Below are 26,328 nucleotides of genomic sequence, written 5' to 3'. Positions count from 1 at the left end.
AGGGAGCGATCAAGCGCACGGCAAAGCCCCGGGCACCGCCGCCGAGCCCATCCCCTCGGAGCCGCTCACCAGGTACAGCATTCGGAACAGGGAGTCCCCGTCCCTGCCGGCGCTCTCGCTCCGCACCCTTCGGCTCCCCCTCCGCAGCGCCGACATCGCGGAGAGGCAGCGGGGCTGTCACCGGGCGGGCAGCGCGGCCCCGGGCCGCACATCCCCGGCGGCTCTCCCGCTGCTCCCGGGCTGCTCCGGCTCCTCCCAGGCACCCCGGGCTGTTCTCCTGCCCCTCCCAGGCACCCCGTGTTCTCCCGCTGCTCCCGGGCTGCTCCGGCTCCTCCCAGGCACCCCGGGCTGTTCTCCTGCCCCTCCCAGGCACCCCGTGTTCTCCTGCTCCTCCCGGGCTGCTCCTGCTCCTCCCAGGCACCCCGAGATGTTCCCGCCCCTCCCAGGCACCCCGAGATGCTCTCCTGCCCCTCCCAGGCACCCCGAGCTGTGCTCCTGCCCCTCCCAGGCACCCCGAGCTGTTCTCCTGCCCCTCCCAGGCACCTCGAGCTGTTCTCCTGCCCCTCCCAGGCACCCCGGGCTGCTCCTGCCCCTCCCAGGCACCCCGAGATGCTCTCCTGCCCCTCCCAGGCACCCCGGGCTGTCCCTCCCGGTGTGAGCGGGCAGGGCAGCGCCCAGGCGGCCCCGGCAGCCCCGGTTCCCTCCCGCGCCATCCGCTCACCGCGTCCGCGGGGTCCGAGCCGGGCCGGGCCAGAGCCGGGCGGTGCTGGGGAGGCAGCTCCGGCAGAGGGGCTGGGATGCGGAGGGCAGCCGGGGAATAGCGGGAATATCGGGAATATCTGGAATAGCGGCGTGCGCTGCCGGCGGCCCGGCACAGCTCGGCACGGCCCGCTGCCTGCCAGCCGCACGGCTCGGGAATACCAAGCAGCGCAAGGGACACGGCACGGAATGAAAGGAACTTGGAAGAGCCGGTTCTGCCGCTGGGAAAGCGACCCCGCAAATCCCCCTTTTAATCCTGTCACGTCTACTGCAGCACACTGGAGGTTTGGAGACTTACGCTGGTCTCGAGTAATGCTGCAGAGAGCAGCCGACCTACTTTTCTTGGAAAAAAATCCCTCCAAGAGGCAGGGCCTGCACACACAGAGCCCACCGACCACACTCCCCAAGCAGCACTGCTGCCAGGTAATGGGCCTTTACTGGCACAGGTCTGCAATTAGGAACAGGGAGAAACCAGTGTCCTGCAGCAATTTTACTGCTGACACTTCTCACAACACGTCCCCAGGTACATTCAAAGGACCACAACAGGAAAAGAAAATACACAAAGACTGATTTTGAGATTCGGTACAGCACCTGTTTTAGCCTTTGGCAAGCTGCAACATCATCTACAACCTGCAATTCATATACTCGGTTTTCTGGGTCCTCAATATTGAAAAGCCAAAATAATCAGGTCACCACCAGGGCAAGTAACCACTGAAGAAATTCCTCTGGTGTGAAATGTTTCTGATGTTCTGTTGAATAGAGGCTGGCAGAGGGGTATGCCCCCCCGTTTTACAAACAGCCTGAAATTCGGTGCTAGATGAAAATAAGCCAGAAAAGGTGGCAGAGAGCAAGCAGGCTGTTCTTTCCCCCACTCTTCTCCCTCCCAGCTCTCTCCTCTCCTTGGCTCCTACATGAAATGGGGACAGAAAGGAAAGGCAGAAGTCCACCCAAAAAAACAAAGTTGTAGAAAACCTCAGGCCAGGGCCAGCTGCCTGGTTTAAGGACAAGGGCCACACCTGGAAAGCGCCTTGCTTGCCACCCTTCACTGAGATGTCACCCAAGAGATAAGAGGTGAAATTAGATAGGGAGTGAGTCCAGAGAGCAGCAGCTATCCCACACCACTGACACCCCAGCCAGCCTTGGAGAAGCGTTTCCACTATTTTACCAGAACAGACACTCATCTTTCCTCATTCTATACAATGGAATCATTGCTTCGACAACAGCGACGGAGAAGAAAGCTCTGCATTACCAGGCCTTTAGGATATACAGAAGACAAGTTTCTCAGAAAAAGGGAGGGCTCCTGCTGCACCTCCAAATCCTTCAGCACCACCACAGCTCGGAGGCTTTTGCAGATTAAGAAGCAAAAGCAGCACTCCTAAGGAAACACACACCCACGTGCACACATGCTGGGCTGGGGGAAGGGACAGAGGCAGCTACAGACACCAGGAGGAGGAGGAGGAAGGACACATTCCAGTGCCTCCTGTGCCACACAACCCCCTGGCAAAGGCAGAAGGGCCCAAGGCCAGCTTTTGGTGGGATTTCCCCCCACTTACCTTCACACAAAGCCTGTGCTACGAGAGCAGGGGAAGGAGGCTGCGAGCACCTCGCTCCTCTCCTCTTCCCATCAATCATTAATGTGCCCTAGGATCTCTTTGCTGCCTGGAGAGCTTCCTGGGGAAGCTGTCCCTGTCTGCAGGGCTCCCTGGGCAGGGATGGAGCCCAGAGGACACCCAGAGGCTGCTCTGGGATCCCCAGCTCCTAACGCTGCCTCTGTGCTGGAAGGAGGGGAGCTCTGTGTTTACCTGGGGAGCTCTGGGGCTGGTGAAATGGGAACATTCCCCTGTGACCAGCAGCGAATGGATGGGAGTGCTCCTGCCCTGCTGAACCCAAAAAGGACAGAAAAATAAGGGAAGTCTCCCCTGAGCTCCACCATGCACAGCTGGGAGCAGGATGGGATAAAGGGGAAGGTGGCACGAGGGCAGAGCCTTCCCCTTGCCATGTACAGAAATAACTAACCCCTGTGGAACAGCCCTGAGGACACCACCTTAATCTTCTGTGCCATAATCCCAGGAGCATGGAAAGGTGTGGGAGTGCATGGGCAGGAAAACATCTTTCTTTTCCTCCTTGGCTTCCCATGGGAAAACACACACTGCAAGAATCCTTCCTTCCCATGCACATCAGCGTTCCCAAGCACACAGAAAAGCCAAGGGATTAGGAAAACCCTCAGCTGAGCTTCTTTTCTTCCCCACTAGCATACACTGGAATTTTCTACAGGCATTGCAGGATAATTTGGGAGTTTCTACAGTCAGCAAGGAAGGCACTGAGTACAGAGCAGGGACAGCAGCATCCCTGAGACTGCCAGACTAAGGATATTAGATGTATTCCATAGGTACTTGTGTCCTTCATTTGTGGTAGAACATTCAAGCAGATTGAAACAGAGGGAAAAACAAACAAAAAAAAGCCTCACTCCCCTTCACCCCCCACAAATACAGAGACATATTTCTGTATCCCAAAAGGGATAAAATTAACATTTCACAGCCAGAGAGACAGGAGCTCCTCCCGTTGGAAACCAGGGCTCCTTAGAGTCGGGAGTGACTCCTCCAGGATGGAATATTAAGCATTAAAGCTGCTAACACCCATTTCTCAGTTTGACTAAATCTGCTGAGCTGCAGAGCTAATCGGGTAATCCTCACGCCTTGTGCAGGCAATTCCAGCTCTGAGCACCCAGGAGCCAAGGGGCAAACTCAGCCTGTGGCACAGCTCAGGGCAGAAAGGCCTGGAAAAGCCAGGGAGAGCCCTGGCTCCCCAGAGCCACAGCCTCCTCTGCCAGAACACACTCTGCTCAGAGCACGGGAAAATCCCACGTGTTTACAGTCAGACACCCCAAATACCAACAAACACCTCCACTGGCTGGAGGAATTTACAGTTAAAAATCACAAACTATCAACAAACACCTCCAATTACTGGAGAAGAAATTCAGTTAAAAATCACAAACTATCAACAAACATCTCCACTGACTGAAGAAGAAATTTACAGGTAAGAATCCCAAAGACTCCACAAAGACTTCCACCTACTGGAGAAGAAATTCACAGTTAAAAATCCCAAACTATCAAGAAACATCTCCACTTACTAAAGAAGAAATTCACAGGTAACAATTACAAAGTATCAACAAGCAGGGCCACTGACTGAAGAAGAAATTTACAGTTAAAAATCAAAAAGTATCAACAAACATCTCCACTTAATGGAGAAGAAATTCACAGTTGAAAATCACGAAGTATCAACAAACATCTCCACTTAATGGAGAAGAAATTTACAGGTAACAATCCCAAAGTAGCAACAAATACTTCCACTTACTGGAGAAGAAATCATAAAGAATCATAAAGTATCATAAAGTATCAACAAACATCTCCACTTACTAAAGAAGAAATTTACAGGTAATAATCACAAACTATCAACAAGCACGACCAGTGACTGAAGAAGAAATTTACAGTTAAAAATCCCCAAATATCAACAAACACTTCCACTTAATGGAAAAGAAATTTACAGTTGAAAATCACAAAGTATCAACAAACATCTCCACTTTGGAGAAGAAATTTACAGACAAAAATCCCAAACTATCAACAAACATCTCCACTTACAGGAGAAGAAATTTACAGACAAAAATCCCAAACTATCAACAAACATCTCCAATTACTAAAGAAGAAATTCACAGTTGAAAATCCCAAAGTATCAACAAACATCTCCACTTACAGGAGAAGAAATTCACAGTTAAAAATCCCAAAGTATCAACAAACATGGCCACTGACTGAAGAAGGAATTGTTTGTACTTACAAGAAGAAGCTCCTCAATAAAAGCTAGAAACAAGCTGTAATCCCCTTCCCTGAGCATTTCATGTTTCCCTTCCGCGGTGTGGCTGTCAAGGACACAAGTCCAGGCTGGAGTGCCACAAGGGATCAGGAAACAAGAGGCCAAGGTCTTTTCCTTCCTTTCTCTGCAGTGGAGCAGCAAGGGACCAGCCCAGAGCTCACTGGTTAAAACAGGAGAGAAAACAGGCACCGAGGGGAAACCCCAACAAATCGAGATCTAACTCTTATTAACTGTGGAGAAAACCAGCTGTAAGCTCTCAGCATCACCTATATCACCAATACCTCAAGGCAATCAAGATAATCTCCTGGATTGTGCCTCAGAGCCACCAATCATCACCTGCTGTCACCACCAACCGCTGTGGAAAATCGATGGCAATTAGCAAGTCATTTGCACAAGCTCTTAGCTGTAGCTGGAGAGTTTTGCTTCAGTTCGAGGTGGATTGGCTGTGATTAGTTTGCAGTTAGAAGCCTGCGTGTGAGGATGCTACTGCTGTAAGGAAATACAGCTTAATTCACATTTGTACTAAGCCTACAAATCAAGAAAGAACAAGAAATCCTAACAATCCACGTGGTTGAGAGGAGCTGCTCTGGGGATGGAGGTGATAAACCAGCCCTTCTACAAACTGTGGGAAACAGTATCCCAGGTACTGGAGATGTGAACCCACCCTGGGAAAAGGGCATGGATCTGGCTGAAGAGGCAGCAGCTGATGCGCCATGACCAAAGCTGTGGCTTGTTCCATCCTGGATCATCCACAGACCCCTTCACAGATCCCATCCGGGATCACCCATAGACCCCTTCACAGATCCCATCCGGGATCACCCATAGACCCCTTCACAGATCCCATCCGGGATCACCCATAGACCCCTTCACAGATCCCATCCGGGATCACCCATAGACCCCTTCACAGATCCCATCCGGGATCACCCATAGACCCCTTCACAGATCCCATCCGGGATCACCCATAGACCCCTTCACAGATCCCATCCGGGATCACCCATAGACCCCTTCACAGATCCCATCCGGGATCACCCATAGACCCCTTCACAGATCCCATCCGGGATCACCCATAGACCCCTTCACAGATCCCATCCGGGATCACCCATAGACCCCTTCACAGATCCCATCCGGGATCACCCATAGACCCCTTCACAGATCCCATCCGGGATCACCCATAGACCCCTTCACAGATCCCATCCGGGATCACCCATAGACCCCTTCACAGATCCCATCCGGGATCACCCATAGACCCCTTCACAGATCCCATCCGGGATCACCCATAGACCCCTTCACAGATCCCATCCGGGATCACCCATAGACCCCTTCACAGATCCCATCCGGGATCACCCATAGACCCCTTCACAGATCCCATCCGGGATCACCCATAGACCCCTTCACAGATCCCATCCGGGATCACCCATAGACCCCTTCACAGATCCCATCCGGGATCACCCATAGACCCCTTCACAGATCCCATCCGGGATCACCCATAGACCCCTTCACAGATCCCATCCGGGATCACCCATAGACCCCTTCACAGATCCCATCCGGGATCACCCATAGACCCCTTCACAGATCCCATCCGGGATCACCCATAGACCCCTTCACAGATCCCATCCGGGATCACCCATAGACCCCTTCACAGATCCCATCCGGGATCACCCATAGACCCCTTCACAGATCCCATCCGGGATCACCCATAGACCCCTTCACAGATCCCATCCGGGATCACCCATAGACCCCTTCACAGATCCCATCCGGGATCACCCATAGACCCCTTCACAGATCCCATCCGGGATCACCCATAGACCCCTTCACAGATCCCATCCGGGATCACCCATAGACCCCTTCACAGATCCCATCCGGGATCACCCATAGACCCCTTCACAGATCCCATCCGGGATCACCCATAGACCCCTTCACAGATCCCACCTGGGATCTCCTTCACAGTTTTCCCAGGAAAGGTGGAAATTGAACCTCCTCCTCACCTTGCTCATCTTCTCGGCCTCGTCGGATGACTCCAGGTCCTGCGCTTCCGCCTCCTCCGGAGCTGTCTCAGCTGAGCTGTCGGGGTCACTGCAGAGGGAGTGCCCTGCCAGAGTAACACAGGTGTGAAAACACGGCCAGAGCTCCCCGAAATCCCCAGGAACAGCTGCTGCAGCCCTGGAGCTCCCATGGAACACCAACGCCCAGAGGCAGCCAAGGAGGGCTTGCAGACAGGTGTAAAAACAAACAGGTTACGACCACACATCACTTCCCTGGCAGCTACAGATTCAGAGATAAGGCTAAAATGTCACATTCACGTCCTGACATCCAGCTTGCACTGCCTGGCTGGTGAGCAGTGCCAAGGACCTTTCCAGCCCAGTGGTTTCACGTGGAAACTGGGAGAATGCAGTTCTTGGTGCCGGCCAGCCTGCCCTGCCCACGTGCGACGTGGTGATTGCACTGCCTGCATTTCTGGCCTGACACAGTCACTTGCTGAGGAAACAAACCCAGTTTTAGACCTTTTTAGGAGTCAGGAGCCAACGTTCAGCTGCTGTTCAGGCAAGCTTTTCGACCCCATTATTAAAAATGAATTGCACGACTGTGCAAGATTTCCTACTTTGTTATGTCCAGAGGTAATCTGGAAAAGCCAGAGTTCAGAAATTTGGAAGTAACTTCAGAACAAATTCTGATGGAGCCAAGTTGGGCATTGATGAAATGGAAAGGACATAAAAGGTAGCTCAGAGCTCAGGCCCTCTTCCAAAAAGGGAGGGCCTACCTTGGAAAAAGATGTGCCTGGAGGGGTTGTTTGGCATCACAGAATCTATCTGAAGAAGTGTTTTTTCTCTAAGAAGTTTGGTTTTCTGAGCCTTGCCCAGATTTTATCAAATCTCACTATCAGCTTTCTGCTCTCCCTATTAACTTGTGAAAAAGAATGTTCAAGGTGTCCATTTAAAAAAAAAAAAAACCAGAGAAAATAAGTGTGCCTTAATCTGTGTGGGGCAGACTGTGTTTTTTCACTGCAATTAATTTCCCTCCTCCAGCAGTGTGAAATGCACCTTGCAGCTGTTTCTCAGCCCAAACCAAGGTAATAATATTTGTTCAGTTTACTTTTAAGCCACCCCTTTTCCTTTTCCTGCCTGCCAAAGCCCCATTTAACCCGTTTCCTGCACTTCCAGCCAGCAGACAGGGATCTCTCACAGGAGCAGACACACAGCACGTGTGCTCAGGCTGTTGCTGATGCCTTTGGCCAGCAGGGACCTGAGCAGGTTTATCTGCTGCTCGTTAAATGCAGCCAGAACAATAAAGCTGCACGTTCCTGCCCCACTTCTGTCAGGATCGTTCCATCACCTGCTTTTTGCCTGGGGATCCTTATTTAGCTCTGCCAGGAGAGTGAGCGGGCTGCTTTCCTTCCTGCTGGGCCACTGCCATTTGCTGCCTTCACGGGACATTCAGGAATTGGAAGGGGAAATCCAAAAAAGCAGCAGGAAAAGGGGGTCAAGCCCTGTGTGTGGCCCCAGCACAGGGGGAGGTCACAGGAGCCCCTCAGCAGTGCCACACCTGTGACAGTGTGACCAATGCCCATTAAACAACTCCAGCTGTGGCTACAACCAGCACAATGGAAGGAAGTTTTCCATCACTGGAGCAAAGGTGCTGGGGCTTAAAGGTCTGGAAAATCGTGGAAAGCTTCAGCACCAGCCCAGCACTTGGCTAGAATTTTCCACATTTTGCAGGGCTGGCGTAACTCAAGGTTTTAATGAGAATTCCACAATGTGTGCTACCTCTCTTAAAGCCTCCTTCTCGCTGCCAGTCTATATATTTATTTCTTATTATCTATACATTTATTTCAGTGCCATGGGAATAAATATCCCGAGCCAAGCTCTGCCAGCTGCAGCACAAAGCTCCAAGTGTGCACCCTGCTAACACAAAATGCACACCAGGAATCCTGCACCTCAGTGCCTAAGCTTCAAAAAACCCTAATATCATCTATTTGGGCAGTGTAAGAGCAGCTTCCTTAATCCAAATGCTGCCAGGGAGGAATGGCCCTGTAATGACAAGAGAGTGCCTCACTGAAGAGACTCTGTCATTAAATGCACCATTTTTGACAGGACTTGTTAGGGAATGGCGTCATGGATTAAATTTTTATTTAAGATGGCATTTCACCTATAAATCTGCAATAAAATAGGAGTGTGTCCTTTTTTCTTCCTTGCAGAAGAATTCTGGTTAGCTCTGAAACACTGAGCTATGAAAGGAGCGCCCTGGGATGCTGGGGATGGGATTTATTTCCATGGGGAAATCGGGAACGCCAGCCTTGCCTCCTGTGCAGGACCAGAGGCCGCCAGAGGGCGAGGCAGCACCGCAGCAATTTGGGGAACTGGGGATGAAAAATGAAATTTTATCCCGAAGCCCTCCGGTGGCTGCTGCAGGAAGTGCCCCGGAATTGATACATCAAGAACAAGAAATGTGCTACAAGAAGCCTGAAATCAGCCCCGTGAAAATAACCCTGAAGAAATGAGGGTCACTGGTGGCCTCAGCTGGTTCCGAAATCCAAATTACTCAGCCAAAGGGGGGCTGTGAATGGAATGAAACGAGTGGAACGAGGATGGAATGAAAACCAGTGGCTGTTCTTACAGTGCAGCAGGAGTTGGTTTCAGTTTTACAGCATGGATTTAGCCTGTGTGTCAGCAGCTCCAGCCTCTCTGAGCTGCTGCTCTCTGATCCCCAAAACAACAAACTCCCTAAAACACCCAGCTGTTCCTATCCAGTAGACTGAAACACCCTTTTCACCTTTTATCCATTCTGCATGGTGATTTATGAGCTTCACTTGACCCCCATGCTAAAGATCTCCAAAATCCAGGGGCAGGCAAAGCCTAAACCCCAGGGACTGCCCCACACTGAAAGAAGGGAGTGAAACAAATAAATGTGGGTGCTATTCCCATTCCCAAATCCCCTTCCAAGAGCAGAGTACCTTCCTGATGGCCTGGGCAGGTCCAAGGCTGTGCTCCCAGCTTTCAGCTCTCATTCCCTGCACACAGGGGAGCAGAACGCTCCTCGTGGGGAGGGCAGACAGACCCCAGTGACCCTTTCAGGCCATCAGGAAAACCTGCTGTGGGGCTCCAGACACAACCAGAGCTAATCCTCCTCAGCCAAATTTATGCAGGCTGTGTTACAGGAGAGCACCAGAGCCAGGAAGAGCAGTAACAGACGAAAGGAGCAAAACCTGTGGCTCTGCAAAGGCAGTGCAGCTCCACAGGGAAAGCATCCATCGTGCCCAGGAGGGCAGCTCTCACATCAAGCACAGCCACAAAAGCCAAGGGCACTTCCAGAACAACCTGCCAAGCCAGCACAGCGAGGAAACCACGGCCACAGAGCTGTTTGCACTTCCAGCCCCCAGCTCAGCACGGGCAAGGGAGCTCCAGGGGATGGAAGAGCTGTGAGAGATGGCAGATGTAGCAGGAGCTCTGGCAGCTCCCAGAAACACAGCCCTGCTTTGCTCCTCTACACCTCCCATCGAGCAGCAAAGCACCTTTAAAAAAAAAAAAGGTGACACTTATATTTTGAAAATAAACAATATCATTTGCCTCACACAAGAAATAAAATCTATCCTTTGCTGCCTTCACAGCTGAAGGAAGCAGATAATCCAGCATAGAGCAGTGCTGGATTCCTGGAGAAGGGACGTGCCCACAGGTGCTGGGTGCCCGCTGGCACTGCCACCCTGCACAGGGGGGCTGCAGTGCCTCGGCCACAGCCTGAATCTGTGTCCTAGAAACAAAAAAAGCACTCAGCAGAAATCATGGAGCTCATCTGCCTGGCCAGGCAGGCTGCCTGCAACCAACAAGGACACGAATAAATAGGTCAGTGGGTATTTCATACTTGACTGCTCTCTGCAAGAAGCTGTGGAGCCAAGAACAAGAATCCAAGATGAACAAAAATCCAAGGTAACACCACAATATCCCAAATACCTTTTTAAATGTCATGTAGGTAATGGATCCCTGACAAAGCACAGGAGCAGGAAAAGCAAGGCTTCAGTAAAACACAGCAGGAAATGGGTGGGGAAGATCAGCTGCCTCCCAGTCACACACTTGGGTGCAGAGCCTTGATTTCACTCCCACCTCGGGCTCAGCCATCCCAAATTATTTCATGTGGCAGCTACAGAAGCTGCCAGGGACACCTGCACTCCTCCTGCTGGCTAGAAGAAATATTCCCCTCCTTTTGAGGGGGACAGAGGCAGATCCCAGCCCGTTCCCTGTGTTCAGAAGGGATGTGAGTGCTGGGAGAGCTCTGAATACAGAAATGCCAGCTCCCAACCCTCTGCTCCTCAGGGAAAAGCTCAGCTACAAGCCCCAGCACTCAGTGACAAATCACAAGAGGCTGGTGAGAAGCTGCTGCTGAGCAGCAAATGGGGGCATCTTGTGGCCAGCTGTGAAAATGTACAAGACTACCTGGATTTTCCAGCACAAAAGCCTAACTGGGAAGGCTTCCATGAAAATTAAAAGGAGAAAATTTCATGAAAATGTTGAATTTTAATTTCCTGTGTAGGTTTAGTCCACGTCTTACACGAGGCTGCCTTTAGCAGTCCCCTCAGAAGGATTTGCAATAATTTTGTGTGGAAGCTTTTCCTGCTCCCTCTTTTCCACTTGCTGTGAATATCACACTCCCCAAAGCCAGCCTCAGCTCAGAACAGCTTTGATTACCCAGAAACTACTTCATCCTGGCAATCCCACTGATTTTTCCTGTATTTTAAGTGATCCCAAAAAACTGAAGCAAGAGGTACCACCAGTGTCCTCTTCTGCTGTCAGACCTAGAGGAGCCCAGAGAAATTCAGGAGCCAAACTTGTGGCAAACAATTCCCAGTTGCTATGGATTGATCTCCTGCCAGCTGGGCAGTGTGGTGAGCAGGAATGTCCCTCCCCAAGGCACTGTGCTCTGGGGTCACCTGCATATGTCAGGCTGTAATGTCAACCCCTAGGTTCTGGTGGTTTAAAACATCCCTGCGAGTTATTTGTGCATCTCACCAAACACACAGAGCCCCTGTGCTGCTGGCTGACCCCAGAGAGGTGACTCACAGAGCCACAGAATGTCCTGAGCTGGAAGGGCCCCACAAGGATCATCCAGCCCTGCCCTGCACATTCACACCAACAATCCCACCTGGAATCCCTGGAGCAGTGTCCAAACGCTCCTGGAGCTCTGTGGGGCTGTGCCCATGCCCTGGGGAGCCTGGGCAGTGCCAGCACCCTCCAACATCCAACACAAACCTCCCTGGCACAGCTCCAGCCCTTCCTGCCACTGTCCCAGGGGCAGAGACTGGAGCTGCCCCTCTGGAGGAAGCTGCAGACCCCAGTGAGATTCCCTCAGTCTCCTCTCCTCCAGCTGAACATTCCAGGAGCCCCCAGCTGCTCCTCATGTGGCCCCTCCAGACCCTTCCCCACCCTCGTGCCCCTCCTTGGGGCACTCTCCAACAGCTTGAGACCTATTTTATGTTGTGGTGTCCTAAACTGCACACAGAATGCTTTAACTCTTCCTCCCCTTGCCACACGTAGATCCTGTGGGCAAATCCAGAGGAAAAAGCACCTCCTGAGCTGCCCAGATGGGAGCTCTTGGTTCTGGGACTGTCCTGGGCCCAGCCCCAGGACGTGGGGTGCCTGTGGTGATGACACAGGTGTCACAGGCTGATGGCACAGCCATCCTTCCCCCTCACTCACTGCCTGGCTGCAGCTGCCAGGGAGAAAATAATTTATAAAAACAGTGGGTGCAGGCAGAGAGAGAGAAGGCAGAGAAAGGAAAGGGAACTCCCTGAAGACAGAAGTCTGTGCCTGCTGCCAATCCCAATGGCAATAATGGCCATCAAGCACAGGCTCACACCTCTCTGCTGTGTGCCAGGACTTTAGTCACAGAGCCAAAAACACTGACCCTGGCACCTGCTCCTCTGTAAGCAGAAAGTGACACAGCCTGGCCAAGAGCTGGGAGCCCGATAACCTTTACACAGTAAGCCCAGCTTGGTGCTGGTATTTTAAAGGTCTTTGCCAGGGTAAAGGGCACCCCTGCGAGCCCCCGGGACCCCGTGCCCAGCCCGGGCTGTGGCTCCCCTCCCTCCCAGCAGGGAACGGGCACCCAGCAGTGCTTGGGCCGTACCTTGGCTGCCCGCAGGGAAGGGCAGGGCGCCGTCCCCGGGCTCCGGGGGGTTCTCTGGGCGCCGCGGGGGCTGGCCCAGCCTCTGGGGCTCCTCGGGCTCGGGGTGGGTGCGCACGGCGAGGCTCAGCGAGGGCTGCAGCAGCGCGTCCTTCAGCAGCGCTGAGTCCAGCTCCTCCGCAGCTCGCTGGTTGATCTGCAGCACCTCGTCGCCAGCCTTCAGGCCTGTGACAGACACAGAGCAACGGGTCGCACTCGCACGGACATCAGGGAGCTCCCAGGGTGTCTGTGCCTGGATGGAATCGTGAACGACTGCAGTGACGCTGAGACGGCACGGACATGGTGAGATCTGCTGCCTGGCTGCTCCTCCGGTGCCACCCCAAGGGCAGAGTGACAAGTCCCTTGTCCTGGATTGCTAACAAATTGTATTCTGTTTGCCATCCGTGTGGCAGCTGTCTTCTGTTCAGTGGGCAGTTTTCCTTATCTCTTGCACAATCACTCCTCCCTCTGGGGGGACATCTGCTGATAACATGGTAACAGGCCATGGAATGTCACTGTGTGGCTGATAAGAACTACAGCATCCACTGGGAGATGTGAGCCCAGGGGGAGGAGCCAAGCATTCCTACCTGGATATAATCTGGAGATTTTGGAACACCAGCACGGCTTCTCCACTGGATTTCCCAGAGGAGCAGCTGCCTCTTCCACTGGATCTTCAGAGGAAGACTACACCTTTCTGCAGGATCCCTGCTCCAGTAAAACCACACCTGACACTCCAGGAGGGCTGCAGCCACCATTCCAATTGGACTGCTGCCAGCACCCTGACCCACAGGGTGTCAGGTTGTGTTCTGACTCTGTCAGTGTTGTTTTGGTTCACTGCGTTGTTTATTTTATCCTTTTCTTTTCTTCCCTAATAAAGAACTGTTATTCCTGCCCTATATTTGTTGCCTGAGGGCCCTCTTAATTTAAAATTTATAGCAATTCGGAGGGAGGGGCTTTACATTTTCCATTTCAGGGGAGGCTCCTGCTTTCCTTAGCAGACACCTGTCTTTCCAAACCAAGACATCCCTCACAACGTGCCAGCAACAACTGATCCCTTTTCCTCATGGCACAGCACTGTGCACACTGCACCCCCAGCACAGCGACCCTTCCTGAGCGCCATGGCAGCACAGGGCTCCTCAGAAGGCAGAGCTGAGCCCTGCTCAGCCACTCATGGCTTTTTCAGCTGCTTCCAGCAGTTATTTATAGCAGCAGCGCCCCAGGGAGAAGGGGATGTGCAGGGAAGCAGCTGACTCCCCGGGATGCTGAGGGCAGCGTGCAGCCCTGCCAGGTGACACGGCAGTCCTGATCTTCCCTGAGGTGACACAGCAATCCTGCCCTTCCCCGAGGTGACATGGCAATCCTGACCTTCCCTGAGGTGACACAGCAATCCTGACCTTCCCTGTGGTGACACAGCAATCCTGACCTCCCCAAGGTGACAGAGCAGTCCTGCCCTTCCCTGAGGTGACAGGCAATCCTGACCTCCCCGAGGTGACACAGCAATCCTGACCTCCCCGAGGTGACACAGCAATCCTGCCCTTCCCCAGGCCCAGCTGGGCCCTCCCTGAGCAGCAGCAGCGAGCTGCAGAGGGGTTTAATCCCAAATAACCAGGGGCAGGCAGGCAGCAGCACAGCAGCGACAGAGCCCGGCAGCTGGAGCATCCCCATCTCCATCCTTGCCTTCACAGGGATGACAGCTGGAATTCACAGCAGCCACAGAACAGGGGTGACCATCCCTGACGTGTGCTGGCACCCTGAAAGCTGCACAAACCCTCCAGGAGACAGAGTGCTGACCCACACTGCAGGATGGAGCTCCCTTAGGAAAATGGAGATCTCCCAAAATCGTGTAATTGTGCCCAGAAACTCCAGTGTGGTGTGCAGTTTCAGGGAGAATCAAATGAACTAGATAGAGTAGCTACAGAGTAAATGGACTGTAAAATCATAGCTGAAAGAAGGACAAAACAAGGCAAGTCGAGCATTCTGCATTATTTAATTTATTCTACTTAGTGATTCTGTGGCATTATAGTAGCACACTAATAGGCCTGCAACCATAAACACTGGATCTGGGCTTAATTTACTCTTTGCAGTCTTTGTTTTGGATCATTTGGGATAAAGCCTCACATCTATCTCAGTGCAACCAAGGTGCTCCCATTCCAATAGGGAATGCCTGCCCTGCTAAGGCAGCCCAACAGAAAAAAACAAAAGGATAAATCACAAAAATTACCAGGAGGAAATAAAAGTCTTCTAATTGGAGGAAAGACTGAAAATGAAATGCAGCATCTCATCTGAAGGAGGGCAATGCATGTAAACAATGGGAGGCACAGAGGGTTTTCCTGCCTTCCCGCTGCTGCCCCAGGGAATCTTGTCCCAGTGTCCTGCTCATACAGAAGTGCCTTTCCAGGTCATCCCTGGGCAGCCATGCAGCCGTGAGGTGCCTGTGCTTGCACTGCAGCCCCGCAGGAGGCACTCTGTGCTCACACATCCATCCCAGCTGCTCTGCCAGCAGGCACCAACAGCAGCCGGGGCAGCCCTGAAACCCCCAGCCACTCTCTCCCAAACCCACTTTGCTGCACACAGGAGCCCACAGGGTGTCCCTTCCCTGTGGCAGCCTGGCACGGAGCCCCCCCAGCCCTGCCCTGGGCTTTTGGCAGGATATCTCTGCTGTTAACCAGGGAATGCTGAGGGGCTGAGGGACAGCAAGAGTCTTTTCACGTCCAACACACACCCCAGTGGGTTTCTGAGGCTGGGGTGCACCTCCAGGCTGTGCCCCATTCCCTGACCACGGTTCCTGCCTGCACTGTGCCCCTTGGGCCCCTCATGACAACCATCCTGGCCAGCCCCAGCAGCCCGGGTCACAGAGCTGCCAGGGCAGCTCTCCATCAGCTGGGCTGGCTCAGCATGGTGCCAGGGTCAGCACCAGGCCAAGGGCTGCAGCAGCCTGGGGACAGCAGCCTTGGGAACAGCTTTTGGCAAGGGCCAGCTGCTGAATAAGCTCTGCAAGGCCGTGTGAACCTGGCCAAGAGAGCTCCTGAGGACTCTGCGCACACCAGTGGCTCTGCAGAGATGAGGATTTCTCACCCCTCGTGGTCCCCATGCTGCAGCTCACAGTGTGGGTGGGCTCCAGCTGCCTGTGCAGCAGGGAGGCAGTGCATGGGAGATGCAGTGCTGCGCAGCACAGGTGAGATGCAGTGCTGTGCAGCACAGGGGAGATGCAGTGCTGTGCAGCACAGGGGAGATGCAGTGCTGCGCAGCACAGGGGAGATGCAGTGCTGTGCAGCACAGGGGAGATGCAGTGCTGCGCAGCACAGGGGAGATGCAGTGCTGCGCTGGCCTCAGCTGGGAGAAGCTGCACTGCAGCAGACCCTGCTCTGCCTTGGGACAGGCTGGCTGTCCCTGCTGCCCAGCTGAGGGCAGGAGCACTGAGATGTTTTCAGTGGATTTATGTGGCAGTGGCTGAGCTGGGAGGGCTCTGGGCAGCGTTTTACCTTTCTTGAAAGCCAGGCCCGTCTCCTTGACGCCGTTCACGTAGAGCCGGCGGATCCCCTCCTCTTCCACCGAGGACAGAGAGAAACCTGGGGAGACAGCACGAGTGCTCAGAGGGAGCCAGCCCCTTCCAGGCTGTCCCAGGCACCTGCCCTGCAGCCCGGGCTGTGCTGTGAGCAGGCAGGAATCCCTCCCCTCTCCCTCCCCTCAAGCCTTTACAAACACAAAGGCAAGCTCAGCAAGGAAAGTGGCTCCAACAAAAACCTGAGCTGAATTTCTGAGTGCATACACCAGTTATCTGCAGACATATTTGAGGACACCACAGCTGCAAAGCCTTGGAACAGACCTCCAGCTCTCTTGCCATCAAAGGTCACTCCAGGAGGTTCTGCTGTTTGCAGACCAAAGCTGCAGAGCCGTGGTTTGGGTCAAAGCTGGGAATCCCAGAGGCACGGCTGATGTGCCACCCCAAACTCAGGCAGGGCACAACACCCCTGCTAGAACAGAGTGCTGACCTCTGCTTTTTGAGATTCCTGTCTGTAGAAACACCCCTTTTCCTTTGCCCCCTCTGCTGGCACACCCTGCCATGTGCCAAGTCTCTGGCACACGTTTCATGCTCACCAGAGACCTGCAGAGCACTCCTGGAGTGGAAGTGCTGCCACAGCCTCATGCTAAACACTGCAAATGGGACTGGGAGCTTTGGCCTGGGGGATTTGGGGATTTTCCTGCCATTTGTGGGTGACACAGTAAGATAACAACTGAAAAGGAAACACGACTGTCAAGTGAAATGCAGGTTGTTTATTTACTGTGGAGAGTTATCTAAAGCAGAACATTTGCCTTTCTGAAACTTCATTACTCCCCAAATGAGTGCAGGCAACCATTTGCTCTCTCTTTTTCTAGAGGCTAGAAAAACATTTACAAACCTCTGGGGGGAGCCGTTTGTTTTGACATGGAACCAGCCACCAGCCAGGCGGTGCAGATGTGCTGGGAGCCTATCCTGACTTTAGGACTCCTTTCAAACTGATCCTTATGGCTGAGAGTTATTTTTTCGTCCATGATTTAAAAATAAAATTTAAAAAAAGGAAGAAGAAAAGAGGGGGAAGAACGTGGCAGCTCAGAAGTGAGAAGCATATGGCCTTTCATGACTTACTGAGCTACTTGGAAACTGCCTGCGAGCTACTGGGGCTGAACCAAGTGAAATTGGTGAAGCTCACTCCACACTCCAGCTCTGGCACAGAGAAGAACCCTCCACTAAAAGAGCAGCTGTAAAACAGAGCAGTTATTGGCTGTCATCACCACAGAGCCTACCTGGAAAACCCTGGAAGAACAGCAGAGTGTGCCCAAGGCTGCAGTTTGAGTCAGCACAAAGCACCAGCTCCTAAGAGCCCTTTTCCACTGAAATGCTGTTTTGGGCCAAACTCCACACATTAAAAGCAGGCTGAGGGGCAGCTCAGGCTCTCACTGGGGAGAGATCAGCGTGCCCAAGCAGCCCAAGCTCCATCTCTCCTACAAGGAAAGGCTGAGAGAACTGGGGTTCTTCAGCCAGGGGAAGAGAAGCTTTGGGAATGCAGCTTTCCTGGAGGGAGCCCACAGGAAGGATGGAGAGACACTTATGACAAGAAGTGACAGGATGAGGGGGAATGGCTCAAACTGAAAGAGTGGGCTTAGATGGGATTTTGGGAAGGAATTCCCTGGGAGGGGGGTGAGGCCCTGGCACAGGGTGCCCAGAGCAGCTGTGGCTGCCCCTGGATCCCTGGCAGTGCCCAAGGCCAGGATGGACAGGGCTTGGAGCAGCCTGGGACAGTGGAAGGTGTCCCTGCCATGGCAGGGATGAGCTTTAGGGTCCCTTCCAACCCACAAAATTCTGGGATTCTGGATTCCTCCATGAGAAAACCTCTGCCTCCTTCAATCCATCAGGCCTGAATGCACACATAGTTGCTTCTCAATTCATCCTTCAGCCATACCCATAAATCCTGCACAAATTCTGCACAGACAGCAGGATCTCCACAGCTGTGACAGTGGCTGGACCTGGAGTGCCAGTGCTCTCCCTGCCACGCACCCAGGTGAGAAACACCTCAGCCTGGTGGCTGTGCAGTGCACACCCATGGGACAGCAGGGATTGCACTTCCATCTGCCTGCCTTCCACAGGGGCTCCACACAAGACAGGAAGGGCAGCAGTGGGTGGCAGCCACAGTGATTGCATAACCTGGCACTGCTGCCAAAAACATTACCATCAAACTGTGCAGGGACTCTGGAACACGGGTGGGAAGGGATGGGTGCCGACCCAGGCACAGCCTTCTCTTCACTGCAAAGTTCTGGTGGCAGGAGAACAAAAATCTGCATCTCTGAGTGCACGTGGCCTTGAACAAATCCACCTCCAGGTAATCCCTCAGCCCCATGGCTGGTGAACATGCCAGCACCTTCCTGATACACCCACCAGCTGGAAGCCAAGGACTCTTACTGATTTCTGCCCTCACAGCCCTGGCAAAGAGAAGAGTACCACCAAGAGGTGAGAACATCTGTGCTCAGGCATCAGCAAAGAGAGATCCAGCACTGGCCAGACCCTCCAGGAGTGCCTCTCACTGCCCCAGACACACTGCTGGGAGCAGAAACTCCACAGAGTGCTCCCAGGTGAGCTCTCCCTGAATGTGGTGCTGGAATGAGGTGATCTTTAAGGCCCTGTCCAGCCCAAAGTGCCCCAGGACTGTGTGATTTCAGCACGCACTCGTCACTGGATGAGCACACAAGGAGACACATACAGACCACAGAAATCCTTCTGAACCACACTTGGCTGTTTTCCCTCAATGAGAGAAAGGTCAGCTTTTTTTGGGGTGCTTTGAGCAGTCCCTGCTGCAGGGTCAGAGCACTGCCCAGCTCCATAACACACCTCACAAGCTGATCTCATCTCACAGAACATCACAGTGCATTTCACTTTTTTTTTTTCCCATTTATCCCTTAGAAAAAAAAAGAAGAAAAAGAAAAAAACAGGAGAGCCCCAATTCTTGCAGTGCTTTCAGGCACTGCATAAATATGAACCCTGAACCACCACTGGGCTGGTGAATATTTCTTTCTTAGGCCTTCAGTATTCCAGCCCCAGCCAGTGCCACTGCTTTGCAGCACAGCTCAATATTCCAACGGCCTGCAGCTGTATAATAAACAGTTTGGGGATGCAGAATTATTCTAGTCATTAAAGCAGAATATTTAGATAAACGGCAAAAAGATGCAGATTGGCCTCCTGTGGGGGGTTGCACAGATAGCTCTAACATCCACTCCAGACTGTAATTGCCAGGCCAAAGGGCCAACTCACCAGGCTGGGGGGCTGGAACCTGGAATACCTGAAAGCTGACAGTATGAGCTGCACAGAAATGAGGGATTCTGCTGAAATCACACGGGGGGCTCTCCCCTGCTCGGTGTTTCACACAGCTCTGCCACGTGTCAGGTCCTGGCTCAGGTGTCACATCCTCGAGGGCTGGAGCATCCCTGGGACACCCTCGGGCCCTGGAGCCCACCTTGGGTGCCCCTGGCAGTGAGAAGAAGCCCAGCAGCCTCTCTGGAGCTGCCTGGCCACAGGACTCAGTGCCTTGTGCCCCCAGCGATGCTCCAGAGGAGGGGGCAAGGAGGAAGCAGTGAGGAGGAGGAGGAGGAGGAGGGGAGCTGCAGGGCCCTGCAGGCTGTGGGCAGCCCAGCACAGCCCCCAGCAGGGCAGCTGAAGGCTCCTGTGAGATGTGGCTCAGGAATCAGGAGTGCTTTTCTCACTGCTCAAGAGACCTTTCAGGTGCATGAGCAAACAGCAGGAACCTGCTAGAACTGACTGGGGAGAAACAGCCAAACAAGGCAGGGAGCAACTCACCATAAATATCAGAGGATGCATCAGACTTCTCCATCTGAATGTGCTGGGTAATTTTCTGACAGATTTCTATTTCCTTGTACAGCTGAATAGAGGGGGGAAAAAAAACAAACACAAAAACATGTTACTGTGGGAGGACACGTCCATTGTAATGGTTTGGAACAGATTTTTGTTTTTTAATTACAGGCAGAAGAGAGGGACTGTGGTCATTATTTACCAAACAGTTTCTCTCCACCTGTGTAAGAGGCATTAGCAGTGTCACTCAGCTCTGCTGTTAGAACACAGCTAGAGAGGAGGATGCAGTGTTTTCCCACCCCCACCACAAAACAGAGCACGCAGCTATTTCCCTCAGTCAACAACATCCTGAGAAACACAGCTTCTGTTCCTGTTTTCCTGATTTACAGGTAGCAATAGCTTAATGTTTTATATTATTTTAATGAAGACATTCTAGGAATTCAATTATTCAACAGCATTAAAATCACAAGGAGTGTGATTTTGTTTCTTAAATACATTTCTTCATTATCAGACTATCAGATTTGCTGTACCTCAGCCTGACATTTCACCTTTAACACCCCGATGTTTATTTGCACCAAGGAAAGCCCCCAAGTCTTTGAAATGGTCATTAACATCCTTCCTGGGAGACCGGCACAAATTCACACCTAGGCATCAGCCCAGAAGTCCCTCCATGCAGCTGCAAATCCCTCAGCCTTTCAGCACTGGAGTAACAAACCAGCCTTTGTCTTCGGAAAAAATCACAGCCTCAGGTGAAGGAGAGCCCACAGGTGAATATTAATTCTGTTTACGTGCTGCTGTGAGCGAGTAATAATGCAATTCGCAATAATTAACATTTTGAAACTCAGTGTTTGGACTGCAGTATTGACTATTCCTTTAGAAAAGAAGAGGAACTCGTTTGCAAAAGGTTTTCCTGATAAAAATGTAATTTTATCTCCTGCTTCTATCAGCACTGCAAAAATCAGTATTACAGAACAGCTACAGCCCCACAGAAGAAACTCCATGCTCTCCCCAAACAAGCCCACAGAGAGGAGCAAACACAGCAAGTTTTCTGATTTAATATCCCCACACCAGACACCATCCTGCAGCACCCATCTCTACCATTCCCTGCACAGTCCCACTGACAGAGTTTTGGGTTAATTACAGCTTTTCAGAATAAACAGTAAGTGATCACTGTCAATCCAACACCCTCTCAACACAAGACAAGTCCCCAAAGTCCTTCCAGACAACGACAGCTAAAAGCTGTCTCCTCTGAGCTTTAATTTTCCCCAACTCTTTCACACTTCCCAGTCCTAGCACTCCTCTAGCACTTTCTCACTATTTTTTGTTGTTGTTGTTGTTGACAGCATTAATGGAAAATCCTAGAAGTCCTTTGCTAAACGAGCAAAACCTCCATAAGTAGCGAAGTTTTAAGTTTTATAAGTAAACCAGCCACCAATGAAAATGACCTTAAAAAGGTTTACAGCACGCCTGTGTAAAATCACAGAGTTAAAGCATGACACTAATCCTGTTTGGTCTTTTTTTTTCTAATCTGTCATGGCAAAATTCCTTTGAAGTCTGCTTTCGAGATGAGCGAGATGAAAACAGCCAGCTGAGGCAATTAGGGAAGAATATTCTCACACATAACTCCAGACCTTCCTGACCTCAATCTTTACCTTACCATCAGGAAAAGAAACCAAGAAACACCCAATAACTTGTGTATTTTCCCCCTCTTGAAAACTCAGACAGAATCTTTAAAACCTCCGTGGGCTTTCCCCTTCTTGAAAACTCAGACAGAATCTTTAAAACCTCCATGGGCAACACGAACAGGAAAAGACAACTTGGAGGGAAGTTAAGCTTCAATGTACCTCAGAGTGACTTCCACACGCTGCCTGTGGCCATCCCTCCTCCCTCCCCCAGACACATCCAGGCACAAATGTGAGCTAAACACCAACACGGGATGAAAGGTTCGGAGAGATCCCTGTGCTGAAGGCCAATTTGCTATGGTCTGCAAAGCGCCACAATCGCAAAGTGAAAAGCATAACTCTGCGTGCTGCAGAAGGTCAGATAAACACTAATTAACAGCGTCCTAGCCTTCATTAGCCCAGTGGGCAGCATTACCAGCTCATAGATCTCCTCCTCTGGCTTTGGCACGTAGAAGTGGATCTGGTTGTCCAGCAGGAACTTCAGGCGCAGGTAGTGAGCGGAGCAGTCCAGCTGGTGTGTCTGCAAGAGAAGGCAGCCTTCAGACACAGCAGCACCCCTCCCTCACAGCAGACCTTCCCCACCACCTCTGCCTGAAAGCTGAGCAAGCCTGGTGCTCCTGCTCTCCCCCAGGAATAAGATCCGTGCACCCAGCGAGGGCACTCCGCTGGCCGGGCATTCTGCTCCCTCCCAAGGCATTCCAGAAATAAGCCCATGCTGGAACAGAAACCTCAGAGCACACCTCTGGACAGAAGGGTATCTAACTAAATGCTCTGCTAACAGAGCAGAATAGAGAGGTGTTCTCTGTTTGGCTTTTTTTAGCATCTTCATAATTTAGCACGTAAATATGATGTGGCAGATTTCAAAAGCAAGGTTAATAAACACCAAAAAAAAAATCAGTTTGTCCTCTAAATTCCAAGCAGCTCAGGTTACAGTGGCTGGAAGAAGCCAAGAGTTGCATCCTGGATTGCATCCCAGTGGAAACAGGTCACACCATTTTAATGAATTAGTTATAATTAGCTGAGGATACAGCATTTGGTCTGGGAGATGTTAACGACCTTTTCTCAGCATGATTAATAAGGTTGATTTAAGCAGAGGTTAATGCAGTGTGTAATCAAAACACATTACAAGTATGATAAACACAAAGGATATCATCCAGAAGTTACTTTCAAAGTTCCTAAACTGAACCTAATGAGAAACCCCGAAGTGATTCACAGATACAAGAGGTAAATTCTCCTCACTGTCACTTCTAAAATCCCACTATTAAAGGCTTTTATACCTCAGCCTTTTCATTTTACCCCAGCAAATTACCAAGGTTTCTCAGGCTGTGCTGAAAACAATGGCTTATCTGAAAATTCATGCAAAAGCATCCTTATTCCCTGTTTGTCCTGTTTTCTAAAGCCTGGCTTTTCCTGTTCCAGCACTGAGGTGATGAGCAATGTACCTGTGGAGAACTTCCCACCCTAATCCTCCAGCAAACACATGGAGAACAGGAAACGCTCTGGAAAGTCTGGATTAGCCCAGGAGTAAAAAAAGCTACCAACAATAAGAGGGAAAACCAAAACAGATCTACTGCTGCACTCTGCACAGTGCTCTGTTCAAAAATGTCCAACCCAAAAATCAAATTATCCTTGGATGAAATGAAGTACCTGAAATGGAACAACCTCTGTAATGCAGGCAAATTCCCAGTTAATTAAATAATGACTGAAATCTACCAGGGGCCAAAAAAAAACAGCTGAATGTTGGAGATATCCTTGCTCCCTCACTTTTATTTTCTGGACAGCTTCTTGCTTGCTTTTCTCACTGATTACTGCTGTTTTCAGTAGCTCTGTCTTTACAGACACTCATACAAACTCCTCACAAACTAGAGGGAAGCAGAATTGCCATTAAAGGTTCAGAAATGACACAGAGGAGTCCTGGGTCACTTTCTGGCCAGCTTAGTTAACTGTCCCTGGACACAGAAGTGTCTTAAACAAAAACACAGAGAGGAGACCTGAACCCACGGAGTGCATCCATCCCCCATGTCTGGGGTGTCCAGGGCAGGGAATGGAGCTGAGAAGGGGCTGGAGCCCCAGGAGGGGCTGAGGGAGCTGGGAAGGAGCTCAGCCTCGAGAAAAGGAGGCTCAGGGGGGACCTGGTGGCTCTGCACAGCTCCTGACAGGAGGGGAAAACAAGGACAGGAGGAGAGGGAATGGCCTCAGCCTCTGCCAGGGCAGGCTCAGGGTGGGCACCAGCAGGAATTTCCCCATGGAAAGGGTGCTCAGGCCTTGGAACTGCCCAGGGAGGTTTGGAGTGCCCATCCTGGAGGTGTCCAGGGAAGGCTGGGACATGGCACTCAGTGCTCTGGGTGGGGACAAGGTGGGCACTGGGCACAGCCTGGACTCCATGGTCTCGTGGCTCTTTTCCAACCTGAAGCATTCTGTGATCCTGTGAAAAAGGAGCCTGGCAGCCTCCTCCCCCTGCCCCCAGAGGATCTCCTCCCTGTGTCCTGTGCCCGAGGTGCTGTGCTCATGCTGCTGCTCAGGGTGGGCGACAGTGCCAGCTGTGCTGCCCAGCCCCATGCCACCACCAAAGCCCAGGGCTGGCACAGAGACCCATCCACAGCCCACCAACGTCCTGCCCTTGGGGAAGAGACCCAAGGGATGCTTTCCAGCCTGCCCAGGCAGGCAGAAATCACCACCTGTGATGGATTTATCCAGTCTGGGGCCTCAGGCAATGGGCAGAGCATCAGCTGAAGACAAAACTGGGTAAAACAGTTGTATTTAGAGCCAAGCATTTCTTCCAACAAACCCCATCAGCCCAAGTGGATGCCATCAATCCAGTACACTGTGATCCCATCCAGGTCAGGAATGAGAGTCCCAACCACAGTGCACCCCATTTAGCTAATTAACATCCTACAGCTGCCCCAGGGCTGTGTCTACCTCAAAATCTGACACTGGTTAAAGTGTTTCAAATAGGGCCATGATGTTCTACTGAAGTGAAAGGAAAAGGTCCCTGGAATGTGGACACAGCCAGGCTGCCCTAAAAGCCAAACCATTAACCCACTTTTTGTTGCTGGGAGCTGCATCCATGTGTGGGAGGTGGGAGCAGAAACAGGGCAGCTTTAATATGAATATCCTTTCAAGACCACCCAAAATACCTTTCAGCCGTCCAAATCAGCTTCTTGGTTTATTTATTTCTCTCCTAATAACTCTGGCTAGGTCTGGACTAAATTAAGCAGCTAACCCCATTTAGAGCACAACCCGACAGCTTAACCAAGGTGCTCAACAAGAAGAATTTACAGCCGGGCTGGGATCCCATCCAAGAGTCTCCAAGTGCCACGGCGGGCTGGCACACAAGCCCAGCTCCTTTCTGGCCAAGGACAGGGCCTGGCACGTTCTCCCAGCTTGCTGGGGGAGACCTTTGTGGCAGCACCACAGGAACGTGGCCATCCCACCGCTCCTGCGTGGCCCCAGCTCTCCCAGCAGGAGAACACCAGCCCAAAAGCAAGGTAAGCCCCCAGAGCATCAGGCTTAACTTCTCAGAGGCTCTGAGCACAACCCCAGAGACCTTGGGCTATCTGCTCCTTGCCCCTCACGCAGGTCCCTTTGAAAAATGTAAATGGTGAGGGGAGAAAAACACCCAAACCATTCTTGTCTCACTCTTTATGCAGTCAGAAGACAAAATGCCACGTAGTCATGTGGGCTTGTTTTTCACTGCTATTATCTCCATATTGGGATTTGGTGTTATTATCTCCACACTGGCTCTGCCTAAATCCGTATACAGAGTGTGATTTCCTCCTCCATTTTAAGACATACCATTATGCAAATGTTAGTAATGCATATACATTTGTTCACACTGAGCAGTGTCATCACAGAATCACAGGATGGTTAAGATTGGAAGGGACCAACTATTTCCTATCAGCCACAGAAAGCAATTTAATGCACATACACTGAGTTTTCCTGCCTTGCAAGTGATGTTGCTAGTTACATCTGAGGAGAAATCTTTGAGAAACCACTTTAAAAATGCTTTAAACACTCCTCCCACCAATCTTGAATCATAAAAGTGTCACAAAGCATCCTCCAAAGCCTAACTCGCTGTATAATAACAAGCAGCAATGTTAGCATAGGAACACATTTTCCACAATGACTTTAGTGCATTGAACGTTCTCCAACAGAAGAATCAAGCTCAGTTTAGCAGCACAGATTTAACCACATCTACAAACATGAGGAGGCTGATATGAAATGTAGAGCTTGAAATGTTTACTGTACCAGAACTTGACTGGTTCTCAGATGGCAGATGGCAAACTGATGTGAAATGATGTGGATCGGATATTAAAGGGGGGAAAATGAGCTGAATGCAAGAGACAGAAGAAAGAGATTGATTATTAAATGCTACAGAAAAAAGGCATCTCGACAGTGTTTTTCAGGCTGAAAACTCTTACAGAAAGGAAAGAAACAGATAGTAGCTCTTGAAAAAACACTCACCAACCTCCCCTTCTCCCTAAACACCCCCACCCAGTGAGAGACCAGACCCTCAGCAGGCACCTGCTGAAG

General features: G+C 51.5%; 1 protein-coding gene across 3 annotated transcripts in view; it reads right to left on the bottom strand.

Annotated features, from left to right (window-relative positions):
- TIAM1 (TIAM Rac1 associated GEF 1) overlaps window positions 1-26,328 on the bottom strand; it is a 101,389-nt gene that overhangs the window by 17,240 nt on the left and 57,821 nt on the right. For 2 of the 3 annotated variants that reach the window (XM_041400147.1, XM_041400148.1), the window contains exon 1: window positions 70-282. In XM_041400147.1, coding sequence (XP_041256081.1) covers window positions 70-156 — 87 coding nt within the window. In that variant the 5' untranslated portion in view covers window positions 157-282. Of the gene's footprint in view, window positions 1-69; window positions 283-6,611; window positions 6,716-12,738; window positions 12,961-16,256; window positions 16,344-20,101; window positions 20,184-22,210; window positions 22,316-26,328 lie in introns of those variants that run through there. The other variant, XM_041400146.1, reaches the window with a different exon arrangement.

Source organism: Onychostruthus taczanowskii, unplaced genomic scaffold (assembly GCF_017590055.1).
Source record: "Onychostruthus taczanowskii isolate IOZ18803 unplaced genomic scaffold, ASM1759005v1 scaffold172, whole genome shotgun sequence".
Lineage (NCBI taxonomy): Eukaryota > Metazoa > Chordata > Aves > Passeriformes > Passeridae > Onychostruthus > Onychostruthus taczanowskii.
This window is presented reverse-complemented; position numbering and strand designations above follow the sequence as displayed.